This window comes from Grammomys surdaster, unplaced genomic scaffold (assembly GCF_004785775.1).
Source record: "Grammomys surdaster isolate TR1022 unplaced genomic scaffold, NIH_TR_1.0 125919, whole genome shotgun sequence".
Lineage (NCBI taxonomy): Eukaryota > Metazoa > Chordata > Mammalia > Rodentia > Muridae > Grammomys > Grammomys surdaster.
The window spans coordinates 25,114-40,400 of NW_021620743.1; the positions used below are offsets into that span (position 1 = coordinate 25,114).

General features: G+C 34.5%; 1 protein-coding gene and 1 pseudogene across 1 annotated transcript; both read right to left on the reverse strand.

Annotated features, from left to right (window-relative positions):
- Positions 1-4,863: 4,863 nt before the first annotated feature.
- Positions 4,864-5,785, reverse strand: LOC114608526 (annotated as a pseudogene).
- Positions 5,786-10,905: 5,120 nt separating this feature from the next.
- Positions 10,906-11,847, reverse strand: LOC114608497 (olfactory receptor 140-like). Its single transcript, XM_028752459.1, has one exon. It carries the CDS (start codon positions 11,845-11,847, stop codon positions 10,906-10,908), a length of 942 nt encoding a protein of 313 aa, XP_028608292.1.
- Between the last annotated feature and the right edge of the window lie 3,440 nt (positions 11,848-15,287).

The following is a 15,287-nucleotide window of genomic DNA, read 5'->3' on the forward strand; positions in this document are numbered from 1 at the left end:
TACATTAGAAGAGTTCTATTACATGGACCTCATCCCATTTTGTTCCCACTGAAAGACCTGAAAGGTGAGAACTCAACGGGAAAAGTCTTGATGGTGTCTGTCTTAGGGTTTTTCTGCTGTGAACAGACACTATGGCCAAAGCAACTCTTATAAGAAAAACATACAATTGTGGCTGGCTTATAGGTTCAGAGACTCACTCTATTATAATCAAGGCAGGAGCATAGCAGTGGCCAGGAAGGAATGGCATAGGAAGAGCTGAGAGTTCTATATCTTCATTTGAAGGTCACTAGGAGAAGACTAGCTCTCACGTGGTTAGGAGGAGGGTCTCATTGCTCACCCTGACAGTGACACACTTGCTCCAACAAAGCCAAACCTACCCCAACAAAATCACACCTACAAATAGTGCCATTCCCTGGGTCAAACATATTCAAACCACCACAAGGCCCATTCAGTAGAACTCAGTATTAGTGCTCTAGAAGACACTACCCAGTTCCTCACACTCACAAACCACTTATAAAATATCAGCAAGAGCTCTCAAAGTAGTATTTAGAAACAAGGAAAACAGTTCCTCAGGTATGAGGACAACCTCTCTGACTTATTGATTCTTCCTGTCAGTTAAAATACAGTAAGTTAACTACAAAGACAGTTTGTAGAATGGCCCAATATAAAAGTCCTATAGCAAGATCATGCTTGACCAGTAAGAACACACAAAAAATACCATATTTATTGAGAAAGACATTGAGAAATAAGTTGAAATAGAGATGTTTAGAAAAATATACAGATAGCAATATCATGCATGTCACAGTTAGATTAAATGTTAAGATTTTAGCTTTTTACATTGCATGTAAAAAATGTGTGATGAAATCTGATTTAAAAGATTAAAAGCGGTATGTGCACTCACCTGCTGAGGTTCAAATGTTAGACCTGAGATCTCAGTAAAATAAGAAGCAGGTTTACATAGTGGTGCTATTAGGTTTAATCTTTGCAGGTTATTGTTACATAGACATTCTACTTCCACTTAAAGTGGGTGTGTATTGTTAGTTTACTATCAGTTTATACTGTGTATAAAGGGCTTTTCTACTCCTGCCTTTTCTCTGAGATAATAACATGAAGACCTGATATTTTTATTAAAATGTTTCAGGCACTACCGCTGGGCAGATACTCATCCATTCTAACCTTGATCTAACCTGATTAAGCTGCCTACTACTCATGTGCCCTGTTACTTGACCTCTTCATCTTGCCATGGCTGTTCCTGTTCCATTGCTGTCCCCCTCAACTCTCTCATGACAACCTGCTCATGGCAACCTGCTCATGGCAAATTGCTCATGGCGATTTGCCTTGGCCACTTTCCACCTGAGATCTCCTCCATGAGATCAGATGTCTTCCCTCTTCCTCTCTTGCCCAGCTGTTGACTGACCAGATCTTTAGTAATAACCAATCAGAAATGATGAAAAACAATTTTAAACAACATTGAGACAGAGGATGCTTGACAATGCTAATATCCAGACTACAACCACATATTGGGCACAGTAAGGAGCATAGGAGTATACAGCACAAAAAAATGATCTCCCAAAAATACCATGAATATTATTACATTTTTCATGTTCTTAACAACGATCATATGATCTATAAGCAAATCAAAAATTACTTCAGGGATCAGGATTATTAAAAAGAGTAAAGTTAGGAAAATCTATAAAACATTGTCAAGAAAACATTTTTTAAAATGTTACAATGTCTGTTTGAATAGCTAGAACAGCTCTTAACAGTATAGTTGAAAGCTTCTATGCCTATCTTTGTTATCGTAAAAGTTATAAAGAAGATTAAAAAATATTAGGTTAAGGATCTCATTATTTTTCTTCAACTATTTTTTAGCTTTATAATTGAACCAAGAAAAATATTCTACATAAAGTTCTTTCATAGACCAAAGTTTTCATACTATGAAGACCACTGTCTTCTTTGAGATGAAGCAGGATGATGAAATTTAAATGTATACATATTTTGCTTAATTATTAATATAAGATATGACATACCATTCTTTTTTATGTTTTATTGGTTATTTTATTTATTTACATTTCAAATGTTAACCCCCTTCCTCTGCAAACACCCTATCCTACCTTCTCCCCCCTGATTCTATGAAGGTTCGCCCCTACTCATTCACCTACTCCTGCCTCACAGCCCTAGCATTCCCCTCACTGGGGCATCAAGACTTCACAGGACCCATTGATGCCAGATAAAGCCATCCTCTGCTACATATACGGCTGAAGCCATGGGTCCCTCCATGTGTACTCTTTGGTTGGTGGTTTAGTCCCTGGGAGCTCTGGGGACTCTGGTTGGTTGATATTGTTGTTCTTCCTATGGAGCTATAAACTCCTTCAGCTCTTTCAGTCCTAACTCTTCCACTGAGGTCACCTTGCTCAGTCCAATGGTTGGCTGCAAGCATTCGCATCCATGTCGATTTGTAAACCTCAGGCAGAGCCTTACGAAATACCATTCTTAGTTGTTAATACATAAAAGGCAAGAAATGTGCAAAGATTTTGATCCTCAGCCTTTAAAGCCATAGAAGTCCATGTTGGGTTTGGATTTCAGTTGTATACTGAGAAGGTATCATTAATAACTCTCATCTTTATGGAACCTAAGTGTGAAAAAAATTCATCAGGACCTCTCCTCTTCCCATGCTACCTCTCCTTAGCGCTCAGCACTGATCCCAACTTCACTTCAGCCTCGATTATAAACACCTTTTTCTATATTTCTGTTTTGCCCAGAATAGATACTGGCCTGCTTAGGGATGGTCTTTTCATTTGATTCTCAGCTTAAAATTCCCTAAGGAAAGACCAGCCAATTCCTATAATAAATTATTTACTTCTTAATGAAGATATCTGAAAACTATTTATTTCTCTAAGATATCTTATTTTATTTGTTTTTATAAGTCATTTGTTTCATTAACTAAAACATAAGGTCCCAAATTCAAGGAAAACATCACCACATTCACTATGTTAACAGAGTTGCTCAGAAGAGTTTCTTAAACTTCCAACCCAACAAATCATAATAAAATGAAAGAACAAAAATTTTAGTTGTTGACTAAAGTTGATGTTTTTTATATCCAAATAATGGCTGACTGCAAATATTTTTAGTTAAAAATGAAATACATTATTTAATGGTTTATTTAAATATTTTAATTGATCCTGTAGTTAATGATATTGCATATATTATACGTATGTTTTATGGTAACAGAACATTAACCCATGTCAGAACCTGCAGGCTGCCTATTCACCTTTTAAAGGGAGACAGTTCAAAAAAATTAGTATATTTCTGGGATTTTTATAGAAAAGTATTTAAGAAAACAAACATGCATTGGTTTAGGAATTCAAAATTCTGAATGTAATCGCAAAATTACATCTGCCGTAGCCATTCAAATTAACTAAAGAGGTTTTATGTACGGGTCTATAGAGTTGTTCTTGTTTTGTAGAGAATATAATATTTCAAGACTGAAAAATACACTTTTAAAACATAAATTATAAACTTGAGGTGACCTGGCTTATTTCACTAAAGAATGGCAAGAGAATCTTGGGAAATTGTTCAGAGGGTCAAGTTCTTGCTGCACAAAGACAAGGAGCACAATTTAGGTCTCCAGAATCTACATAAAAGCATGGTAGTGTTGCCATTGAATCCCAAGTAAAAAACTGGCTGATCACATTCACCAAAACCATGATGTTTGGATTCAGTGAAAGGTCCTTCCTCAAGGAAGGTGGAGATCCATATGGGAAGGGACTTAATGCCTGAACATGCAAGCACACATGTTTATGTGCATTCTCACCTAGACACACATATACATGTGACTGTACATACACATATATACACACACATGAAAAATATATGCATATGTGCATACCACAAAGACATACGCATATATATATATACATATATGTATATATATATATATATATGCATGCAGAAAGCAACAAAAATGACAAAGTTAAATAAGAAGTTCAGTGAATGGTAGTCACTGTTTTATAATAGTTCTCTAATAAAGAGAAACTGCCTCAAAACACAAAACGTAAACACATGCTATCCTAGGAAGTCTTAAAATACTTATATATATTCATCCTGCTCACTTCTTTCTTCTTTATCTTCAAATGTTTAGTAACTTAATTTTCTTTGAGCTTGATATCCACCTAGCAATACTTATGAAGCATATATTAGGTAGCTAGGAGTGCTCCATTAACATGAGTTACAGCATGAATGGGAAACACAATCCCTGCTGTGGCAAGGCTAAAGATCAGGGCAAGGAGACAGAAAATGAAATCTGTATTTCATGTTCTATTCTAATATTCTAAGTAACATTTCTAAAGTATATTCCTGATTATGAATCTTGAACATATAAACTTAATGTAGACATATAGAATAAATGAAGTAAACAACTAAAGAAAATCAGGAAATACTTACCTCTCTTTTAAAGTGAGAGTCCATATGAAAATGAAAAACATAATATTAATTGGTAACAAGCCAATCAAGCAAATCCTTTGAGAAAGTACTTCAGCCAAGTGAATATATAAGGAAAAAAAAATTCCTAAACTGGGAAATGTTCACACTGTGGGTTGTTGTTTTGTTTTTGTTTTGTGTTTATGTTTTAATAACTGTGCCCAGAGTCTTGTGAGGAAGAAATGTAATACAAAATATCATGATGTGGTGAGCTGGAGACACACACAGACATGAAGCAAACAGGATAATGAGACAAATAGAGCCTGCTTTTGAAACTTAGAAGCTGCCTCTTCTGCTGTGTGTCTAATGGTCTGGAATTAATACAGAAGGTATATCTCCAAGAGATTTGTAAGAAATGTTTGTTCTTTGGCATATCAGTAACATTCAAGTTCCCCTTTTCATCCACAGTTTCCTCAGAGCATGTTTCACCTCTGCATTCCTCAAGCTATAAATTAAAGGATTTAACATTGGTTCAACAATGGTAGCACACAGAGCCATTGCATTGTCTATAGGGTAAGTGACCACAGGCCTCATGTACAAGATGATACAAGGTACAAAGAACAGCACAACCACTGTGAAGTGAGAGCTAGCTACATGTGGAGAGAGCTTTGCGCCTTCCTTCAGAGCTGCAAGATTTCAGGGAGCAGAGGATGACTACATAGGAAGTGATGAGAATAAGGAAAATGGTCACACACATCACCCCACTGTTGAGAATGACTAAGACAGCCAGGGTATGGGTGTCTATGCAAGCTAGGTGCAACAATGGGAACAAGTCACAGATCACATGATCAATGACATTGGGACCACAGAAAGGTATCTGATACATAAAGAGAAGCTGAATGGTGGTGTGAGCAAATCCTCCCACCCAAGCTCCTCCCACCATTAGCCAACACGCTCGAGGGCTAACAATGGTCATGTAGTGCAGAGGTTTACAGATAGCCACATAGCGATCATAGGCCATCACTATGAGAAGGATGATCTCTACCCCACCAAAGAAGTGTTCTGCAAAGAGCTGGGTCATGCAACCTTCTAGGGAGATGGTGGTGTTCTCAGAAAGAGAGTCCACAATCAACTTGGGAGCAGTGACTGAAGAGTAGATGACATCCAATAAGGACAAAGAAATGAGAAAAAAATACATGGGAGACCTCAAATTCGGACTCACCATTACAGTTACAATAATCAGTAGGTTCCCCAAGAGTGTGGCCACGTACATAACAAGAAACAAAGCAGAGAATATTGTTCTCAGCTCTGGAATTTTTGTAATGCTCAGAAGGATGAATTCAGTGACATTGTTTGTATTCTCCATTTGATGTGAGCTGGTAAAGACATGGAATTCTAAACTGGAGAATCTGTATTTGAGAGAGAGAGAGAGAGAGAGAGAGAGAGAGAGAGAGAGAGAGAGAGAATTATTTCTATTATTAACTATTGGAAGTACTAGACATTGTTGCACACTATTTCCCACCCACCTAAGCTTGCTTTTTCGTCAACCGTCTGCCAAGTGTGATATTTTTATCACAAAGCCAAAATTTCAGCTGCTAACAATAAAGTCTGAAGGTAGCTCCTAATCCCACAATACTATATCCTATCCTGGGTTTAACTCTGATTTTCTGTTATGGTGCTTGATTCTGTGACAAGAATAACTGCTTCATCATTCTCGTGTATATATAGTCCTAAAAAAATGTATTATTAACATGTCTGTGGAAGTCTGACAGTAATAGATATGAGTCCACTGGGAATGGCAACCTGTTTAACACAATCCAAGGCTTACATTTTTCTTTCCATTTCACTCAACTCAACTGCTTTATTTTGTGCTTTCCAAAATCATCTGTCTCCATACTGCCCTTCCCTAGGTGTCTGTTTTTGGAAAAGTTGCAGGCAGGCTGTTGACCTTCATTTATCATTAAACACACTCAAGAATTTGGAAAGTATACAAAGTTTATGTATTAATATATAATAATAAATATTATATAATGAACAACATTATATACACAAATATATAAAAGTGTATCCTAAGGTCATATCTAAAGAATTTCTATTTATTAAGGACCATAAGTATAAAATCTAAATAAGAAGCTGCCTTCTAAACTGTATGTGTGTGTGTGTGTGTATGTGTGTGTGTATATATATATATATATATATATATATATATATATATATATTTTAAGAATTTCATATGTAAATATCTTTTTAAAGTTGTTTACAATGGATTTCATTGTGATAGTTTCATGTAGGATTGGTTCTGTTGATTTTTCTCAACCTATTTCTGCCACACCCCTACCTCTCACTTCCCCTCACTACTTTTCTTTCTACTTTAATGTTATTTATAATCCCATACTGTCTTTTTCTTCTCATTTCCTTAAAACCTTTTTCTTCTTCATAATTCTTTTTCTACTTTTATAATGTCCCCACATACATATATTAATACACATACATATACATACATGCACACATACATTCTGCAGCACCACACAGCTTGGTGTCATGCAGTGAAAAACACCTTGATTTCAGAGTTAGCAAATTTAGTTCTCTTAGACTAAGAAGCTCCTTACTGACTGTTCAGTGTTCAGTCCTCCAGAAATAGAGCCAGTAATAGCCAACAGAGTCAATGTGAGTCAGGGGGCTGATTAAAGATGTTATATTTATATATATATATATATATATATATATATATATATATATATATATATTCTTTTTTAATTTCCATAAAACTGTAAGGGATAGCTGTGGATGATGTCATACACATGTGAACTCAGACTTCTTGGATCTGAGGCAAGAGAATTTTGACTTGAAGACAAGTCTGGGAAGACAAGTACCTAACTCAGAATAAAGCAAAAAATTATGTGAGAGAAAAGTTATTATCATATGATTTTCAGAAACAATGAATAAGATTTTGAGAAGTCATGAAACTCAACTAAAGACCTTTACTGGATGAATCTATATCACAATCTACTTTGTGCTCCTCTAAGGATCCTGTCCTTCCTTATAGTGTTTTCATCAATTGAAAAGAAATAATAGGCACATGAATGTTTCAAGAGCAGTATTCAATTATTCATCATGAACTTTTTCCCTTTAAAGTTTCACAACTTTCTGCTGCTTCTGATCATTTAGTTATCTGTTAATAAATCTGTTACCCTTCTTTCTCCATCCCTCCCCGCTTCTGCAAGACTCCCTTCATCATGGTCATCCTGGGCATGTGATACACACACCATCACAGATTCCATATTTAATTAATTTTTAAAAATTCTATCTCCTTGTAGAGGTATTTAAAGATGATTAATTTTTACTTTCCATTAAATGTCTAATGCTGTGCTATGTGCATTATAATTATTTAAATGTAATCCATATATATGTAACAACTACTAAAGAAAAGTGGCTGTGAATTTGAAAGAGAGCAAGGGAGATACAGTACATGAGAAAGGTTGAGGGGGAGGAGGAAAAATTATATAACTATATTTTAATTAAATTTTTTTAAAAAAAGTAAAAAGTTTTACATCAGAATTTTGCTGTTTGTCCCCTGGTAGCCTGCTTCAGATATCTCAATTAGCACCTCTCACCTTTAATGCTTCAGTTCATAGGCATGATGTGGCCAAATTCAGGAGCTGAACCCCACCTTGGTCTATTAGTTCAGTGTTGAACCACTGTCACCATCACATCACAGTCTTTATAAATTAGCTTAAAAGATACTGCTCACACTTCTCCATTCTGAGTCCACATCATGCAAACAAATCAGGAAAATTCCTCACACATATCAAATAAAATTATACTTGGCAACTTAATTATTGCAATAATTTCAAGTGTCACATCTAAAACTAATTGTCATTATGTCTACCAAGTAATTTTAAAGCACTTCCAGCTTCAGTTTGTCACCAATTTTGTCACTTTAAGAACCACTCACTTGATGATCCAATCATGTAAAAGGTATAGACCGTGCAGGTTCCTAAGGCCACTTTAACCAAGAGTCCAGCATCAGCAGAGATGCTCTCAAGGCAACTTTTCTAGAGTAGGAGTAGCATATGCAGGCAATGCACCCACTATGGGGAAGTGATATTGACAGCAGTATAGTTTCTAATGGCTTCAAGGGAAGATGTCAATATCTTAAGTATCCCAGTACCTGTATAGAAAATAGCTTGTGGGTTGGAAAGGACCAGAAAATTTCTACGTAGGTTTTCTCAAAAGGCAGCTAGCAAAATGTCTCTCAAAAATTTACTCATGCCACTGTGCCTACCATTTGGTTCTATTTCGATCTGCCCTAGTAAACTGTCTCCAAACCACATTTTAGAAGGAATATTATTAGCATATTTTCTCTTAGGTAATGGACGTGTGGGAACAAAGGTCAGAATGTATCTTGCTAGAGGCACAGATTTAAAAGATGTACATGTTTGCTTCATTTCAATCACATTCCTATGTGGCCAAGTCTCCACTGACCTAATCACTTTACAGGTAATTTCCCATTTATCCCTGCATTGATGAGCACTCTCCCAGAGGCAGAAATAAACTGGAACAAGGCCAAGTTGAAACTCTACAAAACAATCAAAACTCATGTATCATACCAGAACCCATTTAATTATTTGTTCCAAAACTGTTATGTTTCTCATGAACAGAATGTCCTCATATGAGTCTGTCCAAATGAAAATGGATGAAGGAAAAGGAGTGTTTTTTATTTGAGTTATCTAGCAAGTATCCAGTGTTAACATTTTTTTCTGTTCGCTTATACTTTTGCCATTTAATATTATTATTTAAATATATGTCAAATGCCAATATTATTTCTCTTATGAAGATTTAGAAAAAATAGCACATTTTCTTTTATGTTATTTTTTATTTTTGAGCATATATATATATATATATATATAATGCATTGTGATCGTATTTATACAATTACTTAATTACTTTCATATTTACACAATTTACACAATTACTTTTGGTTATTTCCCCTCCTACCCCTGCCAACCTGTTCTGCTTAACTGGCCCCTCTATCTAAATGAAGACACTCCTTAACATATCCCAAATCTTACAATCTTTCCTCCCCATACCATTGTTCCCTGGACCTGGCTATGTTAATTTTTTTGCTAGATATAATCATATGGCAGCAGTCTTTGAGATTTACTTGAGGTACTAAGAGACATCTTAATATTTCTTAAAAATATTGGCAAGCCAGCAAAAGTCCATCCTCTGAGAATGTCTGTGAATCCAAGAAATTTTTTGTAGTGATATGGAAAAACCTGGTGATATCCATGGACTTTAAGGAGCTGTGATGCTACAAGTGATTTCTACAAGTGAGGAGAGACAAAACATCAATAACAACAACAAACAACAACAATAACAACAAAACCCGCAAAACAAAAAAACATCTTCCTCTTAGGGCAAAGGCAATCACTAAGAATATGTAACAATTCCTTATATTTAGGTATAAACAAACAAAAAAATTACTGTGCTTTGACCTCCATTGACAAATGGAGGACTGAGAGTTAAGAACAGATTTGAATCCTGAAGCAGATTTGATGTGGGATTTGAGGAAAACAATTTTGTAGCCTTTTCGGCCTCTATTTTCTTCTTTATAAGATGGATATACTGTCTTTAAAATCATCAGTTTAGAACCTGGCTTATACCATCTACCTAATTGAATGAGTCTGATAGATGAAAACATATTTAATAAAAACATATGAATCATACATATAGAGTAATAGCATGAAAAAATTATTGGGCATAATTTAGTATGATTAATTGGAAGAATATTTGCTCAGATTGTGACAATGCTTACTCCAGTACTGATAAGGGAGAAAAATAACTATCCCTTATATTCAACAAAAACTTTGAGCCATGAGAATAATTGAGAAAATCAGAAAAAATTAGGAGTAATTTCAAATTTTCTACTTTACATTTTGTCCTAGGGGGAAAAAAGACACATGTTAGAAATAATTTCTTCCTTTTATATACTTCCTTTTATATACTTACTACTTTTTAGAATTTTGATGTAAATAGTACCAGAAACAACTGAAGTTAAAAAAAAAAAAAGACAAAACACAGCAAGGCTGCTTTTGTTCCTCAAATGTCTAGTTTCTGTTTATCTATGTTTGGTATTACCAGACTATGCAAAATTTATTTAAATATATGCAGAAAAGCGAGTGTCACCCAAGTAACAGATGAATGAAGTAATTAAATATGTAATGGTGAGTCGCTAGAGAAAAACATACCCCAGAATCATTAAAACTGTATAATTAGTGTTTTCTACTGGAAATCTAGAATCTATGAACATCAATTTTGAGCCTTGAAAACACATATTTAGAGCTACTAAAGACACAAAGAAGGCCTGGTCATTATTAAGTGCTCAAAAAACTTAATTGTGGAAGTTTTTATCTTTGCTATATGTTAATATTCTGTGAAATTTGTTAAGTCTCTGCCACAGTTTAACACAAACAATTCTACTTGTCATTTTGGAACAGGGTAAGTGACTTGCCTCTTCAATAGATTCTTCATAGCATTTTTCACGTCCGTGTTTCTTGCTGTGTAAATGATGGGATTTAACATGGGAGTGAGCATTGCAAAGAACACAGTCACCAGCTTGTCCACAGGGTAGGTGGTCACAGGGCGCATGTAAGTAAATATGCAAGGTACAAAGAAGAGAACAACCACAGTAAAGTGAGAGCCACATGTGGAGAGAGCTTTCCGTCTCCCTTCAGAACTATGAGATTTCAAGGACTGCAGGATAACTACGTATGAGATGAGGAGCATGGTAAATATGAGGAAGCACATGGCTCCACTGTTGGCCGCCACTATGATGCCCAGCTTATGTGTGTCTCTGCAGGCAAGTTTCAACAGTGGGAAGAGATCACACATGAAGTGGTCGATAATATTAGGGCCACAGAAGGGCAGATTAATCATAAAAAATATTTGCATGGTGGCATGCAAGATTCCTCCAATCCAGGCTACCACCACCAGGAGTCTACAGATGCCTTGACGCATAATAGTCATGTAATGCAGAGGTTTGCATATGGCCACATAGCGGTCATAGGCCATAACAATGAGGAGAATGATCTCTGATCCTCCAAGGAAGTGCTCTACAAAGAGCTGAGTCAGACATCCAGCCAAGGATATTGTCCTCCTCTGGTAGAGCAGGTCAATTATCATTTTGGGGGTGGTGACAGAGGTGTAGAAGGCATCTATGAAGGACAAATAAGTGAGAAAGAAGTACATGGGAGATGAAAGGCTGGGGCTGAAGGAGATGGTGAGGACAATGAGCAGATTAGCCAACACTGTAAATAGGAAAACAAAGAAAAAGACAATGAACAGTATTTTCTGCAGGCGTGGATTCTGTGTGAGACCCAGGAGAACAAATTCAGTCACATTACTGGTAGAACTCTGCAACTCCATTCAGAATATAAAGCCTTCCCAAGTACTGAACTCCCTACAAAAACAAAAAGGCAGGTCATTAATCTTAAATGAATGTAGTCTAATGTTCACACAACACCAACAGAGCTTTTGGTAACTGTGGAGCACACTTTGCAATCTTTTAACCCAGTACTTGCTCCCAGTCTTTGCTTTCTCCTTATTACTGTCTCTTCATACACTAATACTAACAGATATGACACATCTATAGGACAATAATTACTATTTAATTTATAGAAAAAAATTGCTGATCTATACATAGATTTTTTCATTTCCAAAGTCCAAGTGATGCTTCTGGTTGCTCTCATGCTCAGTTGTCTGAGTACTATCCTAAGTCTGTGTCCTTTCATATGAGGAGACATATTTCATAAGCTAAAAAGTGTTCATCCATGTAAAGACTATTCTTGCTTTCTGAATTTACATCGGATCCCAAACATGCTACAGTGAAAGAAAGACACAGTTTAATGACTATCACACTAACAAACTCCAGCCATGGTTACCTGCATAAACCTGCAAAAGTGCAACGAGGTACAGTCTACCATAAAGGAAGGAGATTCCCATCCCTATTGGGGAATTATTTGCAATTGTAGCTAGAGAAAAGAGAATTATTGTTTTTTGATGTGTGGCCACATTTAAATTAAGATTTTCCTTGTTCCAGTGTATGGTCCTACAATAATGCATACATGGACACACTAATTGTACTTAGTGGGTTATCATGTTTCATTGTATACATGTACAAAATTCTAAAGAACAAAGAAATATTAGTATTTTTATAAACATGACCATAACATATCTCTGGTAAACATGAATTTTAGCAAGATGAAAAAATTGAAAGCAATACTTACTTCATGACTTGACCATACCTATATGCTATATATACCTATTTCCTCAGTATATTAGTATAGCATCTAGCATAACACCTTTAAAGTCTACCACATATTGCAAGATGAGGAAATACATGATGAATCTTTATACTTCACTGATTTTTGTTTGGAAGTCTACAGATGCTTCCCAGTGCATAGATCAAAGAACCCAATCACCCTCAGCCACCCAGTCAATTATCCATGCTACAAACTTTATGATACATATTATGAATCTTTTGAAATCAAAGTGCATTTAATATTTTTAATATATTTTAAAGGTTACAAAATGCTAACTCTTTTTAAGAGATTAGGAAATAGCGTGTTATTCACTTTTTAGATAATTAAATGTTGGCTACAAATATTTTTACCCTTCAGCATTTATTTTCCCCATAAAATTTTTTATCATAGGCTCTTTATTTTAGGTATTGTTTTTAAAAACACATACAGAATGTTATATGCAAATACATGGAATATATACATATATATTTGTAAGCATATAAACAAAATATGGTTTGTCTACATAAGTATATACCATTATATGTACACATACACACATACACACACACATATATATATATATACATATATATATATGTATATATATATATGTTTAATTTGGTATTGGACAGCCAATTTAGCATAATCATCTTAGATAAATATACAGTTTCAATAGATGGGAAAAACAACTTTATTTAGGTTTTTATAACCCCTGTGTGAATGAGTATAAATTACAATTTGAAAAAAATAAATAAATTATATAAAATAAATAAATAAATAAATAAATAAATAGACTTTACTTCATTAAAAGCTTTTAAGATAGAACTTTAAAACAGAGAGAGAAAGAAATTGACTACTAAGTAAGATAACACACATATGTGAATATTACAGTAAACAAATATCAATTAGGTAGCTAGTAAATATTTGTTAGACATATATAATATATATGCATGTATGTATGTATATGTACATGTTCATCTACATGAAAACTATAAGAATGTTTATGTTGAAAGCCTGTACTTGTCCAGTTCCTGATGTTTTGTCTATCTTAATAATTCATCTGTGTAGGAAAAGATTTAACATCCCTATTTTTAATTTACATATTCTCAGCTCTTCACCAACCACCAATATCATACACCATGTATCACTTCTGGATTAACAATATCAAATTAACCATTGAACATGAGAAATACATTCTAATTTGCAGACACAAATTTCTACAGAAGTAAAAAGAAAGCATGTCAATAACAAATGCATTTCATATTTTCCATGTTAAATGGATAAAGAACTTAAGCTTTTATTATTCAAGATGAAATTTTTATGTTTGTGAGGACATGGTGGCGCATCACTGGATTTCTTACCCTAAGTCTTATACAGGTTCAGAGAGAGGACAAGACATATATCAAAGGTAATACAGTGATCTTTGCAGCAGTTTAAAACAGTGGTTCTCACCCTGTGGGTCATGGACTTCCCCTTCTGAGATCATATATCAGATATCCTGGACATTAGATATTTACATTATGATTTATAACAGTGAAAAATTACAGTTATGAAGTAACAGCAAAATAATTTAATGGCTGGAAGTCACCACAACATGTAGAACTATAATAAAGGGTCACAGCATTAGGAAGGTTGAAAACCACTTACTTGAATAGAAGAAAACTAGAAACTGCTTCACATTTATTCTACAGCTTTTGAATACCAATCTTAAAAATACAGAATAAATATTTTAAAGATGAATATTTTATAGAATATTTTATGTGCAATTATCAAAGACTGGAGGTAATTAGAAACTATATCAACTATCAGATATTGCAGAAATGTGTATAAAATATTGTATGTCACCTGGAATACTATATAACTCTCAGTGAGGTGCTTTATCCAGCCAAGGTACTGCACACTATAATCCTAGCACTTGGAGTATGGAAGCAGGAATATCAGAGACTCAGACCCACCCTCTGCCATGTAGCAAGTTCTAGGTCAACCTTTGTTACATGAGACCTTGTTCATAAAAAGAAACAATAAAAATGTGTTTACTTTTTAAAATATCATTATTTGAATTGAAATTAACCATAAAATGAACAATGGGATTGAGTCCTTTATAAAGTGTTTTCCAAAATGTATTTGTGCTAATTCATTAAGGTATTTTGGTCATCTTCTCATATCATCATATTTGTAAAACTTCCTTATTAAAACTAACATTTTATACAGTATAGGTCCAAAGATTTTTTAATATCAATATTTTATTTTGAACCAACTGGATATTGAACATTTTTGCAAATTCTCTTGATGTAATGTTCTCCTGACATTTTTAATTAGACTTCTCAGACCCAAAAACATTATTTATACAATAAAATATGAAAGCAAAAAATCATAGAAAAATTTTTGTATTATAATATTAATTGGAAAACTTAGTTGGAAAAGTTAATAGACTTTTACTAATTTAAATATATTTAAACATATGGGAAAGATTACTGAATGCTTTTACTTCTGCAAGTGTGAAACTATTATAATGTTTGTCATGCTAAGAACAAGCCTTGAAGTGGCTGAGATGGTGGGTGGTTT

Bases quoted from the DNA above. Each gene is read 5' to 3' on its own strand.
- LOC114608497 (XM_028752459.1), bottom strand. From the start codon at position 11,847: ATGGAGTTGCAGAGTTCTACCAGTAATGTGACTGAATTTGTTCTCCTG.